At 45.2% G+C, this 27,350-nt stretch overlaps 1 protein-coding gene across 2 annotated transcripts in view; it reads left to right on the top strand.

Annotated features, from left to right (window-relative positions):
* Positions 1-7,033, top strand: part of TMEM182 (transmembrane protein 182) — a 39,223-nt gene extending 32,190 nt beyond the window's left edge. For both annotated transcript variants that reach the window (XM_045519671.2, XM_010959094.3), the window contains one exon: positions 4,974-7,033. In XM_045519671.2, coding sequence (XP_045375627.1) covers positions 4,974-5,194 — 221 coding nt within the window. In that variant the 3' untranslated portion in view covers positions 5,195-7,033. The remainder of the gene's footprint in view (positions 1-4,973) is intronic.
* Positions 7,034-27,350: the final 20,317 nt, after the last annotated feature.

The raw sequence follows: 27,350 nt of genomic DNA, 5'->3' as shown, positions 1-27,350 counted from the left end.
TGATACATCAGTGTTCCATGCTTTTAAAATATATGTATCAAAGCAACAACCCTACACATAACTTAATTTGCAGATATTATCCGAAGTCTTGTATAAATATTGAGCTCAAATCAAATAATCCTAATGAACCCCAGTGTCATCTGTATCATGAGGGGCCATTTGTAACTAATTTTTATGTGACCTTTGTTTCAAAAAATGCTTTCCAACTTGAAAATGTTGCAGAAAAATGTGTTACAGCTCAGTTGTGACAGCAACCAGGATCCGGGCAAGAGACCAAGCAGCACTTGGAGAGTTGGAGAACTCAGGTTTATTATGCCAGCAGGCCCAGAAGAGTTAACACTCCAAGTTCTGGACCCCATCTGTAGGTTTACACAGGCCTTTATAGGCTGCCAGTTTTACACTTTGCAACATCATATGCAAATAAAGTATAACAGAAGTTGACCAACCAGGAACAAGCTTTGTAGAAATAGACCAATCAGGAGTGACCTCCATGCAAATGAAGTACTACAAATGGACCAATCAGAAGTTAGGGAAGTGGACCAATCAGAAGTAAGAGTAATAACCAATCAGGAGTGAAGGAAATAACCATTCAGAAGTGAGCTCAGGGAACCAATAGAATTTTAGGGGTAAGTAAGCCATTTCAGAGGCAAAAAGTGAGATAGAGCCTCTGGGCCAGGGAACGAGATGGTGCCGGCAGGAGAGTAGTTGCCCTGCTTGGGGGTTCTGCCGGTCCTTTTATGGGGCTTGCCACCTCAAAACCATGACATTTGTAAGAGAAAATATGCAAAACACCAAGCTCGAATGGCTCCTCCCCCTCTGCCAGTAAAGGAGACCCAGCATGTTCTCAATGTGACTTAATGACTTATCTGTGGCTTTACCATGATCACAAATCTTGGACTTTGTGGTCATATTTTGATTATGCTTCCAGTGAGCTATTTTATGAATTTTTGTTGGACTTCAAAAATACGAATGATAAAATTCAACTGGAAATTGATTATGCTTTCAAAATGTACAACTAATTTAAATATAACTTTGTTTTAAACAAATTATTACCTGAATATTAGTAATATTTTCTATTCCCACTAAAATCCCTGTGGCAGGTGGGTTTGAAATACAACTCATTACTCAAGACAGTTACTGCTTATGTATTTATGAATGAGGATCCTAAGGTATCAAGGGGTAGTAATTAAGATTTTTCTGTAGTATTGTTATTGCCCCAAAGGAGGCTCTTCACTTGGTAGGCGGACCAAATCAGTAATCCTGCTGTTCACTACTGGTCACAATAGCCCACCAGAAGATGTGTCTTTCTGGGCCTATGAACACACAGATCTCCTCCCACCCTCACCCTCCAACATGTGCACTTTTCAACACACGTAGCACAGACTTCCACCACACTTCTTTTGAGTCATTCATTTTGTTTCCTGTTTTGAAATGTTTGCAAACTTACATAGAAATTGCAAGTCCCTTCACCCAGAGGTTCCATTCAAGTTTTGCTAATTTTCCCAATAATGTCTTTAATAGCAAAAAAATCCAGTCCCAGAATAATGCTTTGCATTTAGATGTGTCATTGGAGTATCCATCAAACCAGAAAAAATCCTTCTTTGACTTTCATGAGCTTAGCCCTGTTGAAGATTACGGGCCTGTGATTTTCTAGAATGTTCCTGAATTGGTTTGTCTGATGCTTCCTCATGATTGGATTTGGGCTTTGTTCACTTTTTGCTGCGGTGTCGTAGCAGAGATGCTGTGTTCTTTGCACTGCATCTCATGAAGCGGTAAGTGAGATCAGTTTGTCAGGTTTCTTTAGTATGAAGTTACTAGTTTTTTCTTTACAACTAAGAAGTGTTTCGTGGGAAGAGACTTTGAGCCTGTGTAAATATTTATTTCTCATCTAAATTTCATCCACTAGTTTTAGCATCCATTTTTGTTTCTTGCCTGAATTAATGGTTACTCAAGTGATTGCCAAGCGGTGATTCCTTGTGCAGCTATTCCGTCCGCACTGTAAGCTAGCATTCTCTAATGAAATGCGTTCCCTTCTCCCACTTACTTGTTCACTGGCTTGTTATTCTCTGTGGTCTCATGGATTCCTGTTTATTTAGTGAGATATAATGGACCTCTGTCATTATTTGTCAGACAGTCAAATGTTGTCAGAATTAACGAGGGGGAGCCCCATCAAGCTGGCTTGTGAAATGCCCACATTATTCTTTGAGTGCGTCTGCACTTTTTTGTGTAACGTGATGTTCCAGGCTCATCTTGTGGTTTCTGTCCCGGCCTGGATTCAGCTGTCTCACAGAGACAGTTCCTGCTGTTTAGAAGCCAAGGTCTGGATGCTTGGTGTGCTTGCTGCTGGCTATGATGGTTTTGTTGCTCTCAGAGTGTCTCAGGCAGAGAGCCAGAAATATGTCTAGTTGTATACACACACCGAAGTGTCTTTTAAAACATGCATGCTTTTACTTCTATATTCACTCATTTATCTACCTAAAGCCATAGCTTCACACAGATGCATTCAGTTCTAAGCAAACATCATAGAGTTCATTCCAGCTTTCCCCCTCCTCAAATCTGTAATTCCCTTTTCAGGTGGTGGAGGACCTGACTCCAGTTAATCTCAATATGTGTACTTACTTGATCCGTCTAGCTGTAAGTAAGAGTCTCCTGACTCTTATTTTGGCCACTTACTTCATGTAGGCCCCCATCATAAATTCTTGCTGCCATGGCAGCTAAACCATTGGCCTTTGATGTAAATACTTTCCCCATGTTTGTTAGTTCACTTTCCTTCTGTCTGTCTGTCTGCACACACACATACACACACACAGACATACACATGTATGTGTAAAACACTGGCGATTTACTGGGTAGAGAAACTAGAAAAACGCTGTTTTACCCTAGGAGTATGATCATGAGCTGATCTGATAGGAATTAAATGGACCACATCTCCAGTTAGTGAGCAAGCTGAAGATGGTGGTGATAGAAACAACTGTTCTTCCTTGCTTTCAGGCTGTAACTGCTCTTCAGATAGCAGCAATATTTAAATAGAAGTGAATTCTTTCTTGCTAAGGATCACCTACATGACGACCTGCAACATTTTTTAAAAATACTCTAAATTCAGTAATGAATTTTGTAATTTTTGAAAAAATGTGTATATGACTACTGGTTTTTCACAAAAGAAATATTTTTTAAACAAAAATACCTGAAAGCACAAGATTTACATAATGCAAGGGAGATGAAAAAACATATCCACAAATAATAAGAAAGGTTTGCAATATGTTTGCATAAGGCAAATGGTATGCAAATAACTAAGCCAAACCTTTCCATTAGCAGAGCACGCTGTCTGTGTATTTTCTGGAAAAATGTACAGAAATGCACAGAGTTGCTAGACAACACATGGCCTCGGCATATTGTTGTCAGAGTCTGAGGTACGGCTGAGGGCTTTGCTCGCCGGCTACGTCTTTACTGTGTCTCTGGGATGTGGCTGTTATTTTGCAGTGAAATTGCTCCCTTCTGTGCCCCGGCATTTGCATTTACATTACAGACCACAGAGTGAAGGGTGCCTCGTGTGAGTGAAGCGTTGCTGCTGGCTCTCCGCAGCTCTGTGGCTTGTATCAGGAGGAGGAGCGAGTTTCAGCTCCGATGGTGACCCACCTCGACACGTGTATGAGCCCTTCTCCCGTGTTTACTTCTCAGGATTCTTTACGAAACTGATGACCCGAGCGAGGGGACATCCTAAATGCCGTCGGAGCACAGTTCACTCCAGAAGGGTGACTGATGGCCAGGCTTGTGAAAGCAGCTCTCTCCTGCCCACGTCCCTCAGCCTCCGCTCCTGCTCACAGGGCCATGTGACCTTCCAGAGAGGCTGGCAGTTAGGATGTGGAGATTTTTTACCTGATGGTTCAGGTTGTTGATTTAAAGAGTGAAATAGATCTTTGGCGAGTTTGAATTGGACAAATAGCAAATGACCTCAAGTATTTTTTGCTTCGGGACAAATTTGTGAGTGGGGACCTGTCACTCACTCACCGGGGAATCAGCTTAGCGGACTCCTCGGGGTCCCTGGCTCCGCGCAGCCGTACCTCCTTCTGTTATTACAGTGACAGTCGCGTGGAAAAGAGTGTGCTTGGTAGTGTTCTCACATTTCTGCATTCATAAAGCTCTTCTGTCTTATTGCTTGTTAAGGGTCCAACACCCTGATTCTTGGTCTACTGTTACAATTCCAATGGTATTTTTGAATAGGGGGTTGCAGTTACACTGAACTTGTGGATAAATTTCGGTGTTGTCTTCTAATTAGTCATTAAGCATTTCCCCTCTGGCCTCCCTCCCTGTCTTTTTCCTTCCTTTCTTTTGTTTAATAAGGCTCTTGATCTCAAACCTGAGGTTTTCTATTCCACAGAATCTATTTTAAAGAATCACGTATATTCTTTTACATCAGTTCAGTGCTTTCATCTCTGTCTGGTACTGACTTGGCTGCTATTTTCATTGCCATATTTAACTGCAGAACTAGTTAGTTGTGTTAAAATAATATGACAATAGAAAGACTGGAGCTGAATATCCGCTGTGGTTGTACGTCTTTAATACTGGGGGTCAGTAGTCCCAACTTCATGAGTGTATTGTACACATTGAAAGAAATAATTCTTACAGTGCTTGTCACACACTAGGCATAAAGATGGGTAAATGTTAGAAAATAAATTCTGCGAGGTAGGGATCTTTGTAATGTTCACAAGCACCTAGTACCATGCCTGGCACACAGTGAGTGCCCGATAAATGCCTGTCAGCTGCCACCACTGTCCTTCTGCAGCTATCGTCCTCATCTCAGTGCTCTGGAAATTACAGAATAGTGACGTGATAAAAGGACTCACACACAGCAGGTGATTTAGCTAGGACTGTGCTTTGAGAGCCGTATCCTCAACCATGCGGTTGGTCTGATCTAGCATTCTTGGCCACACGTCTTCAGAAAGGCTAAAGTTCTTGTGTTCTGTCCTCCGCAGGCATCCTGTTCTCCCTGGTGGTGATGCTGTATGTCATCTGGGTCCAGGCAGTGGCCGACATGGAAAGCTACAAAAACATGAAAATGAAGGACTGCTCAGATTTCACCCCTTCTGTGCTGTATGGCTGGTCATTTTTTCTGGCCCCCGCGGGGATATTCTTTTCTCTGCTAGCTGGATTGCTGTTTCTAGTTGTTGGACGGCATATTCAGATACATCACTAATCAAACTGTTGCCACCAATATTTTCCTGAGAGATTTAAAAACACAGCATTTTTAAAAATTTTGTTTCCATGATCCCAGCACGGAATGAGTTGACCTAAGTTTTTGGTTGCTGTTTGAGTTAACTTTTTACTTGTGATTTTTCTCTAATAAGAGGGTCCCAGAATCTATCCGGACGCCAGTGTGCTTCCATCTTATTTAAGTGCTTTCAAGAACCTAGTTCTTTAGGGAGCAGGTAACATGGGCCCCCCTTTTGCTGCACATGGTAGAGTCCATGTGGGTAACAAAGGTCTGATAGCAGCGTAACCACATCACCTGGGGCAGATCATGGTTTGATTTAAGCCTCCTTCTTGGCATTCACTTCTGCTGCTATTAGACAAAAAAAATTCTTTGGAGAACAACTAAGAACAGAAAACAAATGTTGTCAGAGAGTTGACTCCATTTCTTCTCCACACGTGTGGCTATCCACGTGCGCGTGTGCTGACTCCTGTGAGCAGGTCATTCGTTGTTTAAAACCAGACAGCGCTCGCTCTTGTGCAGGAGCCGTGTAAATCCATCAGGGAAAATGGGCCACTTCGACACTAACGTGTTACTCCACTTTCTTACCAAAGTTAAGTTCGGTTACCTGAGTGTATTCACTTAATTGTGCATGCTTGTGTAATTCTTAAACAATATTTAAAAATAGCAAATCTGTACACCAAATCACATATAATGCAGATTGAATTTTTATGAACTTAAAGTGGGTTAATTGAAGATGTAATATGGTCGAAGATATATCAAAACCAAGTGCCTTTGCTATGTACATAATTCTATGTGATATTTTAAAATTTCCACTTAAAAATTAGATTGCTAATATGTTCAGCATGTGAAAATTTATTGATGAGATGTGCTTTTAATATGCACTGGTTATAAACTTTCAGAATACTTCCAGATGAGGATAATAATAGCCTTGCTTTATTAAAGACTATGAAATACTAACTTTTCTCAAGATCTTATGGGTTTGTAGGTGGGTGTGTGGGGTGGGAATGACTCTTCATTATTTACTAGAGTAGACAGTTTGCATATCAAAGATGTTTGTTTGGCACTGATTTTGATTGAAATCAAATCCATCTGAGAAGCTGAGGTTGTATTTTGCATTTTGGAAGCCTCCTGATGGAGGAGTTGCACGTTAGTGGAGGGACGGAGGACCTGCGTGGTGTGCGGACTGTGTTCCAGGTGCAGCACGCAGCTCCACAGCTGTTGTGAACACCGGAGGCCTGTCTCGGAGGCACATTGCAGGGTGACCCCCTAGAAGACGCTGGGGGCCAGAGGCGCTGTGGTTTTCATCCCCTGATGGGGAGATTGCCTGTCTCTTCTCTGCACATCTCGCAGTTTCCATTAAACCTTGTTTCAGTGGGGGGCGCTTTGGAGCAAGGGTGAAGATCTGAGGTGTCTACAGATCACAAGGGCGTTTATGGGGTTAGTGACAGGACTTGCCTGTTTAAAAACAAAGAGCTTCAGGGGTTTGACTGGTTTCTCAAGCTGTTTCGATTCTGTCAAACGTTTTGATGGTCCTTTCCTTTGTCTTTTTCTATCTCATTGTTATATTGCTTCATTTGTTTCTTTGCTTTTGCCTTGATTATTAGAAAAATAATTATGGGTTGTTACGCATATTGACTAAGCCATGGCATGCTAGTAAGTTTTCCAGATGACGCTAGATGTATGTGATTAGTTCATACCATCTGTAAATACCATTCCTTTTTGTAGAACTTCGGAATGGAGCCTTTTTCTAGTGTATTATATGTCATTTAAATTTCACATGCAACCTGCTTTTAGTAAAGATTTGAATATTTGTAGTTTTCAGATGGTTAATCTTACTTTCTAATACTTATGCGCCTACCGTATATTTATCATAAGGCAATTGGCTGAATATTTGATGTATGTGACAACTTTACACAGATCCGCACTTTGGAAGTATTTCATAGTTGTAAGGCATTGGTCACATTCATGCAAACGCATTTTCTGATCTATCTTACCAGCGATCTACGGGAGAAAGAAAGGTAAGTTGTGTTTACTATGTCACTGGGTAAAATACACTTAAAAACAGCAGACATACATTCTGTTAACAGCCTTCTATCTGATTTGAGATAGTATGTTTCCTTTTATTTCTCTATTTGGTGTGCTGGTGAATTTTTTTCAAAAGCTTCCAAACAAAGTGTTAAAATCTTTAAGAGGGTCGATTTTTCATCGTAAGGTTTCAGTTCAACAAATAAGATACCTTTTTGGTGACGCTCTAGGAAGAGTGGGGTGAGAGGACCGTGAGCTGTGCCCTTGGACTTCAGCGGAGGCTGTGATCTCTCCACTTCGTGTTCGCCCAGTAGGGTTAGTTCAGGTGCGCGGCAGGGAGCACACACATTGAAACTGCCTGGAAAAACCCTGCAGAGGTGCTGAATGAAGGTGCTCCACTTGGGGTTGAGTGTAGGACTTGAAATAACACTGTTAGCTGTGCTCTTACTGGTCACTGGCCACTTTTATGACTAATCTATGAAATATATTCAATTTAAAGATTAAGTCCACTCAGTGTATGTGTGTATATATGATAGAAGAGGTGTCAGTATTGGTAATTATCTATCTGTCTGTCATATGTGTGTGTGTGGTGTTCATAAGTTTGGGTAGAAAGAGATAAACTGAATAATGGAAATCAAAATATTTGAGAAGCAAATTTTTTAGGAATTTAGTTTCTCAGGGATAGTGGCATAGTTGTGTTTCATGGGTGGGCTCTACCAGGACTGGGGGCTCATACAAAAGAAATGAAGTAGACACTAAATTTGTGTTGATTGTCTGGGGAGTTAAACTTGGGAAACATTTCTTAGTGATGATCAAGTGTAGGCAGAGAAATTCCAACAAAAACCTCAGACTAGAATGTATTAGATGAGTTAAAACCCAAGGAGGCTGGGGAAATAGTTCACATCATACATATTGTCATAAACATAAACTAAACCAAGGAGCATTTACTCTGATTAGCAGGGAAAGAGGAAAGAAAAAACCCATTTAGAGCTTGGAGTTTCTGAACCGGCTAACTGAAGCAGGGCTCTCCCTTTGGGACCATTCAGCTCAGCCTGGGCCAGTCCGTGGGGGTGGGAAGTGTTGGAGAGACCAAGTCTGAAATGACAGTGAAGATACGAAGGCCTCTTCTGGCTTTCGAAGGGTCATTTTTTTCCCCTTGTGTGCAGCTATGACTTTGAAAATTAAAGGGGCTATTGGACAGTTGAACTTTGTAAAATGATCCACCTTTGGATGTAAAGAATCATATGATATATCTAATAATTCTGTTGTGTGCGTGTGTGTGTGTGTGTGTGTGTGTGTGTGTAGAAGAGAGAGCGTGTGTGTAGAGAGAGAAAGAGGGTGAGTTGTCTCTCAGTCCATCCGTGTCTGCAGGGGATTTGTTGCAGGATTCTTACAGGTACCAAAATCCGAGGGTGTTCAGTCCCTCATATAAAATAGTGTAGTATTTGCATATAACCTACATATATCCTCCTGTGTACTTTATTTTTTTTAATTTTTCAATGTTCTTTTAAAATTTTTTATGTATACATGCATTTATTTTCATATTCTTTTTCATTAAAGGTTATTACAAGATATTGAATATACTTCACTGTGCTGTACAGAAGAAATTTGTTTTTTATCTATTTTTATATATAGTGGTTAACATTTACAAACCTCAAACTCCCAAATTTATCCCTTCCCACCCCCTTCCCCCCATAACCATAAGATTGTTTACTATGTTAAATCATCTCAAGATTACTTTTAATACCTAATACAATGTAGATGCTGTGTAAACAGTTGTCAGCATGGCAAATTCAAGTTTTGCTTTTTGGAACTTTCTGAAATATATTTTTTTGAATATTTTAAATCCTTGGTTGAATCTGTGGGTGTGGAGCTGGCAGATATGGGGGGCCAATTATAAGGTATCTGTAAGTATCCATAAGGTATCTGTAAGTCAGTAAATTAGAGTGATTTTTAATTCTTCAAGTGATGATTTTTCTGGTTCTCACAAATGACAACAGTCATCTAAATTGGCTTTATGAAATAAGTATGGCAGAAGTATTGGCATCCTTCATTACTCCTGAGTATTGTGTGGATAGCTTAGAGGGGACAGGGCTCACTGGAAAAAATAAAGACGTTTACTGTTCCATTCTTTTGGGTATCTAGAAGTTCACGGTTCTTTCTTTATATCGTAACTCCTTTTTTTCTTTTCTTAGCATTTCTTTTTCTGTTAATTCTAAGAAGAGATGGTCACTGTTAAAAAAAACTCAGTGAAGCCTGCAGAGAGCATTGGCATTGCAAACTATCTAAACAAACAGATATTTAAACAATACAGCCTAAAGAAGAGTGATCTGTGAGGAGTAATGCTGTTGCCGCGCACTTTGGTCTGGCGTATACAAGCACGCTGAAAGAACGAGCGGAGTATCATCTTCACCTCCCAAAAGACACAAGGAGCATTTTCTTCTCAGGATTTTTATGGGTATGTGTAAATACCCAGAGAGATGTCAAACAGAAAGTTTGATTAATCTGTGTGTGTACACATATACCCACATAGCTACATATGTTTATGTACCTAATGGTATGTATGCATATGTATTTGCATAAAGTGATATATATTTATCAATAGATATACATCTGAATACACATGTACATGTACACGTAGTATATGTGTACTTATGAAAATATTTTTACATCTATAATGTAGATATGTATTTATGTAAGAAAATGCCTGTATTTATATCATATGTGCATATGAACATATCTAAATATCTGTCTGTCTCAGCCGTGCCCAAGCTCTTAAGTTTTCCTCAACAGGGGGGCACAGTCCATCCTCATTCTGTTGCTTGCCTGACCCCATAGAGAGTGAGGGGTGCAGGGGAGACTCAGTGAGTGGTGCCATGGCCTTTCTCCCTTGGATTCAGAGAATATGTGGTGGTACACCTGCAGTGGACTGGTCACGTCTTATCCTATGGAGGCCCAAAGACAATCACCCTGTCTTGGACATCTAGCAATTAATACCTAGCAATCAATAGTTGTTGGTGAATATTTAATAAGCTTTGTTGAATAAAATAATTCCTTTCTAAAGCAGCATGCCTTGGTTTACACATTCATTCAGTCTCCCCGCAGATGATTAAGCCAAATGGAGTCCCCATGAATTCTTTTCTTTTAAATTAATTAATTTATTTTTTAACTTTTTTTTATTGAGTTATAGTCATTTCACAATGTTGTGTCAAATTCCAGTGTAGAGCACAATTTTTCAGTTATACGTGAACATATATATATTCATTGTCACATTTTTTTTCCGCTGGGGGCTACCACAAGATCTTGTATATATTTCCCTGTGCTATATAGTATAATCTTGTTTGTCTATTCTACATTTTGAAATTCCAGTCTGTCCTTTCCCACCCTCTGCCCCCTTGGCAACCACAAGTTTGTATTCTATGTCTATGAGTCTGTTTCTGTTTTGTATTTATGTTTTGTTTTTTTCTAGATTCCACATATGAGTGGTATGGTATTTTTCTTTCTATTTCTGGCTTACTTCACTTAGAATGACATTCTCCAGGGACATCCATGTTGCTGCAAATGGTGTTATGTTGTCGATTTTTATGGCTGAATAGTATTCCATTGTATAAATATACCACATCTTCTTTATCCAGTCATCTGTTGATGGACATTTAGGCTGTTTCCATGTCTTGGCTATTGTAAATAGTGCTGCTATGAACATTGGGGTGCAGGTGTCATTTTGAAGTAAGGTTCCTTCTGGATAAATGCCCAGGAGCAGGATTCCTGGGTTGTATGGTAAGTCTATTACTAGTCTTTTGAGGACTCTCCACACTGTTTTCCACAGTGGCTGCACCAAACTGCATTGACCTAAACAAGCAATTCTCCAAGGAAGAAATAGAAATGATCAATAGGCACATGAAAAAATGCTCAATATCACTAATTATCAGAGAAGTGCAAATCAAAACTACAATGAGTTGTCACCTCACACCAGTCAGAATGGCCATCATTCAAAAGTCTATAAATGACAAATGCTGGAGAGGCTGTGGAGAAAAGGGAACCCATGAATTCTTTATTTGGTTCCCCTACAGGGAGGATCTTCTAGTGTGGTGGAATAGGTGGTAAATCTGTGTCCAGAAACCTTCATCTCAATTTTTGGATTTTAAACTTTTGATTTGGCAAGTTATTCCATCTCACTTTGGTGAATTCTTCATTTAAAATATTTGCTAGTTTACTCAACGAATAGTAACTGTGTGCATGCTGTACATCACAAATGGTGCGAGGCATTGGGTGTGTGTTACTAAACAAAACAGACATGATATTTTCATTTTTCAAACTCGGAATCAAGACAGAAATACAACAGACAAATGAGCAAAAAGCAACTATGAATTTATAAATTGTGAGAAATCCTCTAAAGAATAATATGCAAGACATAATGATAGCTAAAACCATGATTGTTGGGTCTCTAGGGAAGTTCTTTCTAAGGAGGAAATTCTAAATCTAAGAGAGAAAACTGATACATAAAAGATTTGAAGGGGCCCTCTGGGTGAAAAGAGGCAATAAAAAGATTTCAGGGAGGGGACTAGTGGGAGAAAAGGTCTGAAAGTGGAAGAGAACTTGGCATGTTCTAGAAACAGCAAGGTGGCTTGTGTGGTTGGACATTGAAGGTTAGGGGTTTGTAATGAAGTTAAGAAGAAAGGCCCAATCAATCAGAACCCTTGAGCTGTTATAGTGTATTTTGAAGGGCAAAATGGAAAGACTTGCTGGTGGATTGGATATGGGATGAGAGGGGGAAACTGAGAATCACTTTCAGAACGAAGAGATGGAGAAGCCTGGGATCAGGGAGACCAGAGGGAACAGGCTTTGGGGAGAAGGGAATTTGTCACTCATTTTGGTGATGTAATTTTGGGGATGCCTGTGAAAGATACAGGTTGAAACAGTGGTGGACAGTTGGATATGGTGGTCAGGAGCTCAGAGAGACGATCTGGGCTGGAGAACTCACATTTGAGAGTCACCACATTTAAAGCCGTGGGAAAGATGAGACCACTAAGGAGGTGACTAGACAGAGTGACTCTCTATCCCTGGGAGCCCACCAGTCAGAGGATGAGCAGAAGCCTGAGCCTGAAGAGAGGCCAGAAAGAGACCAAGAGGGATTGGCGGGAGATGGGGTACCAAGGAAGCCCAGAGGGAAAATGTTTTGCGGAGGGACTGCTGAGAAGATAGCTGAGACAAGAAAAGAAAGGTGACCTTTAGCTGTGGAAGCTTGGAGGTTGATTGTGACAATGACAACAGAGGTCTTGGCATGATGGCAGGAGCAGAATCCGGACTCAACCGGTATGAGCAGTTAATGAGAGGTGAGAAGGTGGAGGAAGCTGCTGGGCAGCTTCTAAAAGAGGACTGTCACTGAAAGAGAGCAGAGTCATGGGTCTGGGTGGAGGAGGATGTGAGGACCAGAAAGCATCCTGAGGACTTGGGAGAGTGAGAGCAAGTTTGTGTGTTTTGAAAATCATGATGTCCAGAGGAGAAGTTGACGCTGTGGGAAGGGGCGCTGGCTGGAGTGGAGTCCCGGAGTGTGCCAGAACGTGCGGTGGGGCTGAGCTACCTGTGGATCTCCAAGGAGGCCCCATATCTGAAAACACCCAGAATGTAGAAAGCGCTTATTAAAGTAAATTTGACAGAGACAAAAACAAATATCCAGCTCAACGTTTACCGTGTACTAGTTCCAACATGAGGTGCTGGGGTTACAGGGAGTTTGGCAAACTCCCTTCTAGAGATCAGGTGTAATGCTCGCCACTGCTTCTCAGCCAGGCACATCCACACGACCCCAGGGAGCCAGCGGAGGTGAGAGGAGACGCAGGGTCTCAGTCCGTCAGGGCCTCGCTGCCTGTCTGGAGGAGTCCAGCTTGCTAGTGAATGCGTGAAGTGCCGCTGGCTGTTTGAGAAGGAGACTTCTGGCTTATATCTGATGGAATCAGTTTTATTTCTATCCAGAAGAATCCTGGGTGACTGTCAGAAAGCCATTCACTGGGTGATGGGAATACTGAGTTCCTGATGAAGGACAACCAAAAGACATACCAGACACTGCAGGAGAGCCCTGCGTCTGGATTCTGTATTTTTGATCTGGGAAAGTACCCTAAGGTAAAAGGAAAAATGCACTGTATGAGGGGGGTGGTAATAAAATAAGAGGGTTTTAAAAATTGGCTCAGGATTCAAAGAAATTCTTGTATTTCTTAGTTCATCGGTAATAAAAGTAGACTTTATTTTTGAAAGGGAATACAGAAGAGTTGCTTTTTTGTTTTGTTTTACTATTCTTTATATATTTGGTCTGACTGACTTCTAGAAGCACCATCAGCGAACCGTCCCAGGACAGCTGGGAGTAGGGGCTACGTCTTAGGCTGGAAGAGAGTAGCTTTTGACTGATCGATAACATTATCAATACGGTTGACGATTTCTAACACTTTGCCTGTCCACATAACAGCCCGATGTTTCTAATTAATGTGGTTGCTTATACAGTTGTTTCAGTCATAAAGCAGTGAACTCCAGAGCCTGCAATTTCACTACCCACCAAGCGTTCAGGAAAACACAGTGTCCAAGGTCTGTTACTTCCTATTCACAGACACAAGAGGACAGAAAAAAAAAGACATTAAAAAGTCATTTAATTCTCCAAACTGTTTTTCTTTATAAAAGTAATACATATTCATTAGACAATCCAGAAAATAAAAATGAGCAGAAAGAAACAAATTTCACTTACAATTTTACCACTAAAGTCAAGCGGCATAAACAATTCTAACAGGTAACTAAAAGGGTCCTACAGAGCAATGCTTTGTAAACTTAGACTTTTACTTAGTACCACAGCTTTAGCATTTTTGTGTCATTAGATAGTTCAAAGATTATCTACGCTTTTTCAATAACAGCCAAGTCGGCACAGCTCAGACCCACATCAGCCTGGTCTGTGCTGGAGTCTGGCTGGGGAGCCCGCTGTTTTATGAGCCACGTTGCTGTTCTCCACGTGGATATATTTTAAAATGGAAGAGTAACAGGGACCATCCACCCCAGGTTATTGTGAATTAAATAATTGTGGATGATTGCAAATCATATTGGAGAAATAACGTGTGCTCTCCAGACTCCCGCTGCATCCAAGTCCAGACGAGATGAACAGCGGGCTGTGTCCGGGGCCGGGCGCTTCCCGTGGGCCGCTGGCCGTCCATACATTGTCTGGCGGTGTCCTTCCCACCCGGAACTGTGGGCACCGGCACTGAGAGGCGGGGGGAGTGGCTACCTTTAAATCCTCCACTGACCTCCTCTGCTGCAGTCTTTGGGCTTCAAGCTTACATGGGATGGTGCAGTTGTCAAGGCCCCTGGGATGCGTTCAGTGACATCAGTGACCTAAAATCCTGTGTGAGGTGTAGGAGCCTGAAGCCACATGAATGGCTTATGCCGCCCTGAGTGCAAAATTGAAAACGTGCTATTTAGGAAGCGAATACCGCCTTGCAGAAGTGGCTCCCTTGCCTTTAGTGCGGGCAGCTGTTGCTCTGTGTTGGAGGGGACTTCCTGCTCTGTGGTCGAAAACCTATCTGGGTAGCCTCGGGCCAGTCACTGAGCCTTCGCTCTTTTCCAAACTCTCTAACTGGGCAAAGCCCCGCAGCAGTGTCCAGTCTGCAGTCTACAGTCTGCGACTGGCCTTTAATGGATTTCCCCCTCAACGCCCATTAGGGTAGCAGGGGTGGAGGCCTTCCAGCTGGGAGAGCAGGCTCAGGAGAGAGAGAGAGAGAGAGAGTCCGCCAGGCTTGGAATCTGAGTTCCACTACTAGCAGTGTGATTTAAGCAATTACATAACTTCCCTCTGCCTCAGTCTCCTTATCCACGAAGCAAGGACAATAAAAATGTTCGTGTTTAGAACAATGCCAGCCACAGAGTAACTGCTTAATAAATGCTGTGTATTATTCTATTATTATTTTATTAGTCTAGTTTTGAATTACCATGTCTCTGTAATTTCTGACCTAAGACATCTTACCTTTTCAAAGATCATGGATATAATTTTTTGAAAACCGTTTCTTTTTTCCTGATGTCTACACTCACCTTAGGAGCATCTTACATCGCATCGCCTCCGCTTGCGTGAGATTGCCCAGGACAGCTTGAGAGCCAGACACAGCTTGGGAAAAGGGCGGGGACAGCAGTCATGGTATGTCCCCATTGGAGGAAACAGCCTCCAAAGAGGAGATGGTATCTCAGAGGTTACGGAAGTGGGTTCCCATGTATGCTTGGCCAACGAAAAAAAAGAGAAAAGTCCAAATTGAATTAGTGCCCTTTTAAAATGGGGAATCCGTTTAAATATGTATAAAAAGGAAGACATAGAAGGTTAATGAGAAACGGCTCTCCCACACATGGGCCTCCTGGCCCCCCTGTTGGCGTGGCTCCACTTTGAACCAGAGTGCTCACTGCGGCGGCAGCCCGCTGCCAGCCACCGGTGCCGTCGGGGCGGCTGCTTAAGGCACAGCTCACACAGCTGCCCGGCAGGGCGAGGCGCCGTGTCCAGCTGGCGCACAACCATCCCAGCAGAAACCAGCTTCAGGCCCTCTTCTCGGAGACGAAATGTGAAGGCATCAGCTCCAGGATCCTCTCTTTTCTTTCTTTTGCATTATTTCTTTTTGGAACAGAGTGTTACCCTCACCGGAGAGAAACTTCAGCTGGGTTGTCAGTCTGATAGACTGTGTTATCAGATACGTCAGCTTTCCTCCTTTCTTCATCTGCTTAAGAGCTTCTAAACGCAAAGGATAAGTGCTAAATGGGCTGCAATGACCTGTGAATGATTTCTACCCCCCCCCCCCAACCCCAGCTTCCAGGCCCTCCGGTATGAGCTGCTCTCCACTTGGCTTTCCTCTCTTCTGCTCTTTTCGAATTGAAGTTCTTTGTGCATCACTGATACTGGAAGACGGTTTCCTGAAGGAAACCACTTTGCTGCTGCCTGAGAAGTCCCGGACGAGGTTTGGAAGTGCAGTTGAGTGTTGAGCCTCAGAGGAGAGGTTTAAGCCTCACCCTCATTACCATACAGTATTTATATTTCACAGAATGTTCAAGAAAGACAAACAAGCAACTCCCCAAAAGATATGGCTGCCACATTCGCTGGGTAACAGTGACCTGTGGTTTTAGGATTAGGGAAATACAAATGTTTTGGGAATGTGACTCGGTGGGGAGGTACGGCTCTGTGCAGCTGTTCACCGGGGAGGAGAAATCTGATCCCTACCCTGTGAGTGACCAGAGGGTGTGCAACGTGTCTCAGGTCTCCTGGAATAGAAGGCGATCCCTGGTGGAACAGACTAACAGAAATGCTCGTGTTTATGGGAAGAGGGCTGAGGACGCTGCTTCTCCTCACGACTGATGTGGGTCGTGAGCTCAGGAAAGACATTACCTTCTTTTTTTTTTTTTTTTTGCGAAATGGAAGGAGTTATTGAAAGAACTTGACAGACAGGGTAGGCAGCTCATACCCCAGGTTGTCACATGTTATCTCTGCAGAAAAGCCATCAGGGAAACTGGTAATGATTTTGACATCTCTTCTGGTTCTGGTGCAAGATGACCTGTTGGTCACAGTACTCAGCTCTCCCCAGTGATGGCCAAGCTCGGGGGTGTTGCTGATACCACCTCGGTCGAGTGTCCACAGTAGGTGCTCAGTAAACACTTGAGTGAATGAATGAATGACTGAGCGAGTGAGTGAAGAAGAGGGAGCAAGCTACCGTGAGCCCAGAGCAAGGTCACATTTACTGATGGCTCAGAAGAAACAGAAACAGCCTGTGAACATTTATATTAGACAGATATTCAGTGGCTTCTTTTTATGGTCACTTAGGGAAATAAAAGTCTTTCTTTAAAGGGTTGGAATGGAGCAGCAGTTAGCAAATATTGTGGATTCTGTCTTTTTCTTTTAATGTGTGCTAATTAGCAAGAGACTTGTAGTGCAGGGCTGTGGTCCTGGGGTAGCGGGTGTTTCTCACCAGGTAGAGCTGGTTCCTCCACCTACACCGAGCACTGCTGGATGAAGAGTTTCTGGTTTATTTGGAGCACTTTGCTGAAGCATACTTCGTAAGAAAAGGTTCTAATGTCACAGAACTGCCTCCTGCTATACCTTCTAGGGACCAGGTCCCCAGCTGATGCTGCAGAACCAGTACTGCTGATGTTGTTAAGATGGGGCAGCCGGCCCCAGGACCGCCAATCCATAGTCTATCCAACCAGGCATGACTTATGACCATAGCCCAGGACAAAAGTTGGGCAGTTGGAGTCGTCCCTGTCTCCGCTTCCTCTTTCTCTCGTGCCCCCAGCTGCAGCTCTCCCTGTAGCTTATACTGGGGATGCATGTAGAGGTGTGAGGAGGAAGTACCAACAGAAGCCACTGTTGTCATGGGAACAGTCAGAAGGCTTAGGGGGATGGAGACATTAGAAAGCACGTGGAGATTTTTGCCAGCAGGTCAGGAAGCCGCCCACATGGAGAGTGTAGAGGGTCCCGTTAATACCAGGTGGCTGTCATGAGCCCCAGAGGCTTTTGCGGCCGTGGCCACTGGGGCCTCCAGGCCTCCAGCTCGAGGACGCAGGCAGCCCAGGCCTTCTTTGTGTCCTGTTCTTGGCTTTGTCGTGAGGCTTTCCCTTTCTGCACCATGTGTTTTGTTCAAACGCTCCCCTTCCCTATTTACACTAGACTCAGGGCGTCCACGGTCTTGGCAACTCAAAGAGCCAAACCAAAACCGGGAAGGAAGTTAGGAGGCCGTCCCCTCGTTAGGGCAGTGCCCTTCTCCCCGTAAGAGTAACAGTTGGAGAGCAGCAGGAAGCTGTTCATCTTGCTCAGGGACCACCGAGGGAGTCAAGAGAACGGTATCATTGCGAATTGATTGTTCAGCCAGTTCCATCTGGAGGTTTGTGTCTCCCGAAGAATATTCGGTTTCTGATCTGTCCCCGATTCACTGTCGTCGTCATGTAGATGTCTACTACTGCTGCTAACTTTGTATGTCTGAAACTTTACCTAGTATTTTTAATACCATGATGCTCAGACGTAACGAACAGTCAGTTTTGGACAACCATTTCACACAAATGACTGTTCTTATCCTAAAGACTCAAGATTCCGAATTCAGAAGTGCTGGGTTGCCGGCCGGAAGCCCTGGGGGAGGGTGTGTGACCCAGTGGGTCTGTAAGCACCTAGCTGCTAAGCCTTCTGTGTGTAGATGCGGTCAAGGCCGTGATACCAGCTCTGATAAGAAGGCTTTTGTGAGCTGCCTTGGGGAGTGAGCTCTTGTCTACAACACTGGAGCTTTGGGAAAGTGCAGTCTTAGTTTCAACCAACTAACTGCTTATAAATAGGGGCCTGTCTGCATGCACTTTCCACGCAGTCGTCTTAAAAGATTTTCCAAACTCAGAGCTTCTGCTCTTGGGATGTGCTGCTTATGTGAATTCCCACCATGCCTTACCGCAGACGAGGCGAGCCCAGCTCCCAGGGCGCCTGTAAAGAAAGGCTGGGCACAGTTTCTGCTGTAGTGCGCCCTTCCCCCATCGTACTCAGACCTACATTTTCTTACGTATTCTATGTGTAAAGGTGGGAAGCGTGTGCCAAGCAGGGAAAACTCAAGAAAAATGGAAAATACTGACATAATTCACATTTCCATGCCCATTTCCCTTTGCCCAGTGTGGACTAGTGGCAGATGGACATCTGGTTGTGAGGACACAGCAGTCACGGTTTTCACTGGACTTCATCCGCCTGCATCCTTTATTTTGCCAGGTCCGCTCTGTACGTAATCGAAACGTATTCCAAGGATGTGTCTCTGAATTCACCCCTCCGTGTCAGTGGTTCTCCTTGATCCCTCTGCAGCACCTACCCACTGAAAGTACTTCCTGCTTTCCTTCCGATCACAGTGGTGGTTGCCCTCATCTGCTGGATTTGTATGACCACGTGCACATCAGAGTCATCTCCCAGTTCTGGTTGCGAAGGCCCCCCCCACCCCCCGACTTGATGCGGTGCAGTCACTTGAGTATCATTCTTTGAGAGCCTTCACAGGGTTTCGTTCTAGCATTTGCTGTTGGGGAGCGTTGACGTCGGGGCTGGGATGTCTGAGCCACGGGCAGACTCGTACACAACTGCGTTCAAGTCCAGCACTTAAATATAAGCCAGAAGAAGTTGGAACTATGGGAAACCACACATATAATCTCCTTTGAGGGACAGCCGGGGTCAGTGCTAAATGTTACTTTATCAGATGCAGGGAGGCAGCTCTTGTGTAGCAGTTAAGCACAGGCTATCATGCTGAAGGGAAAACACCACATTTTCACCTGGGAAAACGTATTCTAAACGTGACATTAATTGTTCTTAGGAAACTATTCATGACTTATATCCCCCCCCCACCAAGAATCGCCCAGGAATAAGGTAAGCTTTCTATCATAATTTATACAATGTGGTAATTTTTTGAATGGTTTAGAATTTTCACAGACTGATGAGAGCCCTGCCAAATTGCACACAGACATTGTGCCCTGGCAGGGAGACCGTCTTGGATGACTCTCTGGGTCTTCCTTGAATCTTTGAAATACATCCCAGAGCTTAATTATGACAGTGGTCTTGAGTATTCTGAGCCCCCAACGTCATCTTTCACGAGGACAATGTAAGGAGAAAGGGCCGGTGCCTTTGCGACTGTTAACACCAAAACCGGAACAGGCGATGATTTCACGGAGGAGCTTGCCTTTCTCAGGCAGGTGCGGGGTCGGAGGAGGAGTGGCAGGTCGGGGAATAAGAGGGTGGCTGGTGGGAGCTGACCAAACTAATTCTAGGTCATTTGTTCACAGGCTGGCGTAAACGAATTACGGAGATACTTTTTGGAGAAATAACAACCGTGTTCATTTTGACCATTTGCATCAATCTAAGCAGGGTAGATACGGTTCCCTCCCCCCAACATGTGCAGTCCCAGCTCTGGTGTCTCCTTGTAATTGTTGTGCACAGGGACTGGAACATCAAACACCATGCTGTTTTAAGAACTTTTTGTTTTTTAAATAAATTTGAACTTACAGGGCAGTTGCAACGATAGTATGGGGAAACTACAACTTTCGGAAAATTACCTGTGGCCCAACACCACCAACAAGGACCACACACCTTGTTGGATCTCACTGGTCTTTCCTCCCATGTCCTTCTCTGTTCCCGGATCAGACGCAGGATCCTGCAGTGCGTTTAGTCGCAGTGTCTTCATACCCTCCTCCAGTCTGTGACCTTCCCTCAGTCCTCCCTTGCCGTTCATGACCTTGACACTTTTGAAGAGCACTGGAGTACTAGTCAACCACCTTGTCAGGGGTCTCTCATTTTGGTTTTGTCTGATTGGTTTCCACGAATTGGAGCCATGGATTTGGGAAAAGAATATCACAGAGATGATATGCACCTCATGAGGTGCAGGATAGGAATACATCCCACTCCGGTGATGTCATCTTTATCGGGGTGGGGTCTGCTAAAGCCAGTGACGTATAATATATTCCATTTCTGTGAATGGGGCCTGAGTTAGCAAAGGGAATTAGCTAACCTTGTGTTAAGTATTAGTTTAGAAGACATGCCGTTTAAGCTGCACATATGTGCATTGAGTATTCAGATGTTTTGAGTCATTGGTTGGACTTTGTATTTTTAATTTCAGTGCTCTGTGATTTGTGACCAGCATGGTGTATATCGGTCTAAATACATCTCTGCTAGCACTGTGGCCGTTTGCAGCCATCAGTGAGTCAGTCCTGATGCCCCCTTGCCTTGGTCTTAACTCTCATCAGGCTGAGGGATTATCCACCGAGGAGCATCACACAAAAACCTACCTGGAGAAAGAAGCCTGATCCAGCTGCCACCCGCGGAGCTGTCCTTTTCATCTGCATGTGTCATCTTTATCTTTTTTTTCTCCTTAACCCTGTGAGATAGAGAAATCAGAGTGTTATCTTCACTCCACAAATCGAAAAACAAAAACAAACCAAGAAACCAAAAACTGAAGCGCTGATGCTGAGAAAAGTTCAAGGACTTGCCAAGGTTATCGGGCGGTGGTGTTGCGGTGTCAGTGAGGGGACCCAGGGTCCCTGGTACCTAGTCCCCTGAACTGCCCCGAAGCTCAGTACACCCCAGCGGAGGGGCTGGGGCGGCCGCGGGTCCAGACCGGTCCAGCCTGCAAGCAGGTGGCTCAGTCTCTGAATTTACTGCCAAGTTGTTATGAAAGCCGAAGAACGTTAGTCAGTCACTCTGGTGTTTCCACATGGTGGCTGTGATTTCAGGAATAAAATATTCCTGGGGTTTACTTCTAATTTAATGCCAAGATGCAAATTGTGCCTCATCTGTTTCACCTGAGGTGTTATTTATGCTCAAACAACACCGCCTGGATGAGGACCATTGTGTGTGTTTCCTCCTTTGGAAATTAAAGGTAATGATAGTAATCTGCTGCACACAAAGTCCTTGTGGGGGGTGGGGTCGGGTGGGGGAGGCTCGGCGCTCGCAATAGCTCAAGAACCAGCACCATGGGGGGGCGCTGTGGGAGTGCTGAAGGCAGGAGTGGGAGTCGTGGCCTCTCTGCACGTTCACCGCCAGGGGCCAGAATAACACACATTCTTGCTAAACATGAACTTCGTTCAACAAATGTAGTTTGGCCACATGCAATGTCAGAGTCTAAAGCCAGAAGGGAGTTTAGATAACAATAACCACGGCCAACATTTTTAATAGACTTTATTTTTTTCAGGACGGTTTAGGCCCCCAGCAATATTAAGCAGGAGGTACGGAACTTTCCCGTGTACTCCCCCCACCCCCCAAACAGCCTTGTCAGCGTCCCCCACTGGCATGGCACTCTTGCTGCAACTGATGGACCTACAGTGACATGTCGTTATCACCCCAGTAATCCACACCAGGGTTCACTCCTAGCGTTGTACATTCTTTGGGTTTGGGCTCACGGGTAATGACGTGTGTCCCCCAGTATCGTATCAGACAGGCAGTGTCACTCCCTAAGCATCCTCCCCCTCCCCCTCTCCCCTGAGCTCCTGGCAGCCACTGCCCTTCCTGCTGTCTCCATAGCTTTGCCTCTTCCAGGAGGTCGTATCCTCGGAGTTAGACAGCGTGCAGCCGTTTCAGATGGGCTTCTTCCCCTTAGTAATACCCATTTCAGCTTCCTCTCTGTCTTTCCGTGGCTTGATAGCTCATTTCATTTTAGCACTGAATATTGTATTGTGTGAATGTACCACAGTGTTTTTTGTTTTCTTCTTCTTTTTTTTTTTTTTATCTATTTACCTACCGAAGGACACCTTGGTTACCTCCAGGTTTTGGCAATTACGAATAAAACTGCTATAAATGTGCAGGTTTTTGTGGACGTCAGTTTTCAACTCCTTTGGGTCAGTGCCAAGGAGTGTGATGGCTGGATCGCACGGTTTAGTTTTGTAGAAACAGCCGAAGGGTCCTCCACAGTGGCCGTTGCACTTTGCATACCCACCAGCCACGAAGGAGAATTCCCGTGGCCCTGATCCTCTCCGGAATTTGTTACTGTCAGTGCTCTGGGCTTCTGGCCACACTAACAGGTGTGCACCGGTGTTTAAGCTTTGAGGCCTTGCTGTGTCCCAGACACTGGACCAAGCCCTGGAAATAAGGATCTCATTTAGTTCTTACAAAACTCCTGTGAAGTAAGGGCTATGATTTTGTCTTTCCACCTTACAGAGATGTAAAAGGACGCTTAGAGAGGCCGCATGACTTGCCCAGGATCCATAACCAGCGAGCACAAAGCCACGTGTTTGGGGTGTGCCCTGGGGGTACCCCATCTAGAGACAGTGCCAGTGGTCTGCTCCTCCTCAGCCCCCCTGGCCGCCCCTCACGAGGATGGCGACCCCAGGTCTCTAACGGGCTCCCTGGAAGTCCCTGCTGTTTAGAGTGAGACCCGATGAGGCTCGGTCCTTGTCTGCCCTGCCCTCTGGGCCACTCCCAGCTTCTCTGCCATCAGTCCTGTCCTGACCTGCCTCCAGTACAACACGTGCTTCATACTGAGACATCCTGATGCATCTCGGCTGTTTCAAGCCTTTCAAACCCAGTGCTTATTTTGAATGTATTTCATTTAATTTAATGCTCAGATCAGAGATGGAAGACCTCTCTTAAGGGCAACACATAAACTTCACAACGTCTTGCGATCTGCTTGAAATATGCTCCGTGCCCCGTGCGCAGACCCCAGGCGCGGGGAGAGCCGTGCGTTCCTGCGGGGCCTCCCTCCGACGCTGACTGCTTTCTTAGGTAGTTTCCATTCCCAGCTCTGTGACACCCCGCAGTGTTTCTAATTTTTTCATACATGATAGAGAATTCTTAGGACATTAGTTCCAACCCAATTCAATTTTAAAAACAAATGGTAGACATAAGAAGGTGACATTGGTGGATTTCCTTTTTTTTTTTTTTTCCAATTTAGGGGGCTGTAATTCCAAAAATGTCAAGAATTATAAAGTTGCTCATTCAGATAAGAAAAATCATTTGTTTTTAACTTGAATTGGAGCACAGGAAGGCACAAACTGTCAAGCCTTGACTAACTCCTACCGCTTTCCTGCAGAAAGGTTTGCTGCTGTTGGTAGGCCGGAGGGTCTGTTCTTGAAAACATGAGAACTCGCTAAACGGCAGACTTAGAGCGAAAGAGCCCAGCGCAGGCTTTGGGGGTCTGTTTGTGCAGCGGTGCTGGCGGCAGGTTGTGTCAGGCTCTGGAGCCGTGTGGTGCTGCCTTGGCGGCGCCACCAGACCCGCTTGTGAAACGGGGTTCACAGGGCAGAAATGGAGCCTGGAGGGAGCAGGGGGGCAGCGATGAGCTGTGTGGGGCCGCGGAGCGAGCCGCACTCAACCGGGCAGGACCTGGCTCCAGCCGCTCTCCCGTGCTTTCTACTCACAGGCTACAAGCACCTTCGCGGTGCAGGCGGTCTTGACAAGAAGTAATAGTATTTTCAGATGAGCATGTACCAGTTTATGAAGTCTTATTCCCTCTTATCTGATAAAGCTAATTAGCCAATTCCACCTCCATAAATGGTGCCGTGTGCCTGTTACCCTCGTTTGAGTGAGATTCACGAGGCTTACATTTCAAAACAGAAAACCATGACTCTCGGTTGTCACTTTTGACAGAAAGCTGGAGTTTGAACTGAGAGCCTAACTTTGTGGATTCAGAAAGGTGTTGCTTTCCTCTTCATCCCACACCTGCACGTGGTAGAGTGCGCCACACACACCCTGGACACGGTCCTCCTCTCAAGGGCGCCTCTGTTCACCGGCTGCAAAGCACAAGGCTACGCGGTACGTGTGTATGACGTGTTAGGATGTGCAGGGGACGGAGGGCTTCATTCAGGTGCAGGTGGTCGGGGAAGGCTTTCCAAAGGAGTCCAGGTTCTGTCCTTTTCTCTCCCAGCACCCCCACTGGTAATTCACCAGGTCTCTTGTGGTTTCCTGAATGGAGGCCCCTTCTCACTTGTCAGCGGTAGCATCCCAAAGCATCAAAATCCTGAGCACACTTTGGAAACTGTTGCAAAGGCCAAGGGGGTCACCGATGACGTTTGCAGCAGGGATGCAGTCTGGGGTGTGTTATAGAAATGAGGCTTCGTGGAGAATGGATGATGCCAGGGCCTGGAGTGAACTGACTCAGAGAACTTGAGCCCACGGAGTCTCACAGCTGTTCAGGCAGAGAGCCCTTGGGAGCTCAGCCAGGCCAAGGGCACAGGAAGGGCACTGAGGGGTGGGTTTAGATGCATCGAAGACGTGAGAAGTGATGGGGAGAGAGATGTCAAGGATGGCTTGTCCCCTTCGAGGTGCGCGAACCCAGTCCTGGATTCCGCCTGAGGGGACCACAGTCCTCCTTGCTGGGAACTCCATGCATCTCCGAGCACCGAGCAGCGATTGTGCTTGTGTCTAATGTTTCTGATCAGCAGCTTCTCAGCTGGTTTTCTCCTGTTTTGCTCTCTTCTTCGTTGGACCATGAGCACTTTGGTCACCAGTTTTCCTTTTGCCTTTGTAATTATGTTTGTTTCATATGGCGTAAACAGTGGTGCTAAATACATGCCATTTTCTGACAGACTACGATGCCAAAGAGAACGTCAGAGCTGTTTAGGAGGCTGCGTGGATTTGCTCTGTTGACTTAAATGCTTGGAATAGAAGGAGACAGAACAATTTGCAACAGCCGGCCTAGCAGGGTTTTCTGATTTCTTCACTTTTAGCGACTTCCCATCATACCTGGCATCCTGTCCTAAATGGTCAGAGTGTGTCCTTTCGGTTTGTTTGGAGCACCATAAAAGCAGAAGTGTAGGTGCTGGATATGACCGACATGGCAGTCGGTGTGACTTCTGGGGGTAGATGTTGAAACACCTTGAAACTCAAATGCGCTGCTGCTGTAGGTCCTGGCCAGGCTGCTCGGAGACAAGTGTTTGCTAATCCGGCTGACAGCTCACCGGTGTGGTGTTATTATTCTCAGCACGTGACTCGTGATGTCAGGAGGCCAGCAGCTCTGCCACAGAGAAGATCCCGGGGACAGAGTGTCCCAGCTGCCCCGTGAGGATGAGTTGCACAGATGACAATGGACAAAGAAAAGATTCTTAGAGATGCTGCAAACTGGGGAAGGGAATGTGGAATTGTTGGGGGAAACGAAGTAACAGGGAGTGGAATTACATCAATTCCCTGTGGGAACTAGCCCTCGGTGCATCTTCAGGAGGAAGAAGGAACTGAATCCACATCCTCAAACTCTTAAATAGAGGCTGTAACTTGCAAAATCGCCACCAGAGGGCTCGCTTCATCTATAAAGAAATCCTTCGGTCAGAACCTCGGAACTTTCCAAAAGGTGCATCTCTAAGGGTATTGGGGGTAGGGGTGGGGATGGGGCCAAGGAAAAGGACGGCATGGGATAGAGAGCTCTATCCTCGGACAACTGCTGGGGGAGGTGTGTGTCTAGGTATGAAGTGTGGTGGCAACTTGAGGCGCTGCATTTTCCTGATTGTCGTGGCCTCAGTGTACCCAGCTCACATTCCAGGGAGAAATTAAAGACTGTTTATTCTAGCAAAACTCTTCTGTGGAGGGGAGCCGGATTTGGCGAATGCTCCACTGTGCTCCAGGGGGCCTGTCTACCTGAAATGGGGCAGGAACCACGATGGATGTGAGTGTATTTCTGGGTCGGGAGAGTGCCATTCAGGCACAGAGAGAAGGGGGCTTCTCAACATCGTGGAAAGGCCAAAACAGAGGCCTGAGGGAGAAAAACAAAAGCGAAGAAAGGTGATTAAAAAAAATAACATTTGACGGACAATGTAAAATTCCGATTTCTTTCACAGAAAGCAAAATATTCCCAGAAAGGAGGAAACTTGCGGCGCCAGGGGGAGTCAGAACCCAAACGAGGGCTCTGACTGTGCGCGCTCTCTGCTGGTCATCCCTCACTTCTCATGACGTTTTCCAGGTCTGCCGCTGCATGAACTGCATAACTGACAACCTTCAGTCCGCATTATATTTAAGTGGTCTCCTCCATCACTTCTCCCAGTTAAAAATACGTTACATAAATTACTGTCCTGCCCAGTGAAAAGTGCAACAATTCTGTTGTCCGCCATTTGTTTCTAAAACATTTTGGCTCTTTCCGCAAAAGTCATCTTCTCAGTTATGCTGGGGACATTTTTTCCAGTTTTACTTTTTATTAAGTACAGTATCACAGAGACCCCTGGAGACACGAGCGGGAGGTGTCGTGGGAGGGCTGTGTTGGAGGGAACCGGTGGCTCCTGGCAGAGCAGGAGAGCGAGCTGGGCAGTCGCACAGCGGCACGGAAATGGCAGCGTGTCCCCCTCTTCACTTGCCAGTCCCTGGGGTCTTGCTGCTCTGGGATGTCCGGGGGCACCGGAATCTGGATGAGAGTTGTCCTGGAGAGCTCCCCGCTCCCTGCCGCAGGAGCAGCTGCCAGGACGAGGTCGGGGGGGACGCCCGGCTGGCCTCTCGGGAGGTCACCTGCGTGGACGGGGCTGAGCAGTGCTCTCCTCCCAGCAGGTGTCACTGTGGAATTGTTAAAATAGGGAGAAGAAAAGAAGTTGCATGTTAGCCGGCTGAGCCGCAAATCAGAGACCTTGAGCCCTAACTGCACTCAGGGAATGGCGTGGTGACGACCTAGAGGAATTAGAAACACTCCCTCTGCTCCCCCCGTGCCGG

Source organism: Camelus bactrianus, chromosome 28, assembly GCF_048773025.1.
Source record: "Camelus bactrianus isolate YW-2024 breed Bactrian camel chromosome 28, ASM4877302v1, whole genome shotgun sequence".
In the NCBI taxonomy this organism is placed as follows: domain Eukaryota; kingdom Metazoa; phylum Chordata; class Mammalia; order Artiodactyla; family Camelidae; genus Camelus; species Camelus bactrianus.
The sequence above is the reverse complement of the archived record's forward strand: the minus strand, read 5'-3'. Positions and strand labels throughout refer to the sequence as shown.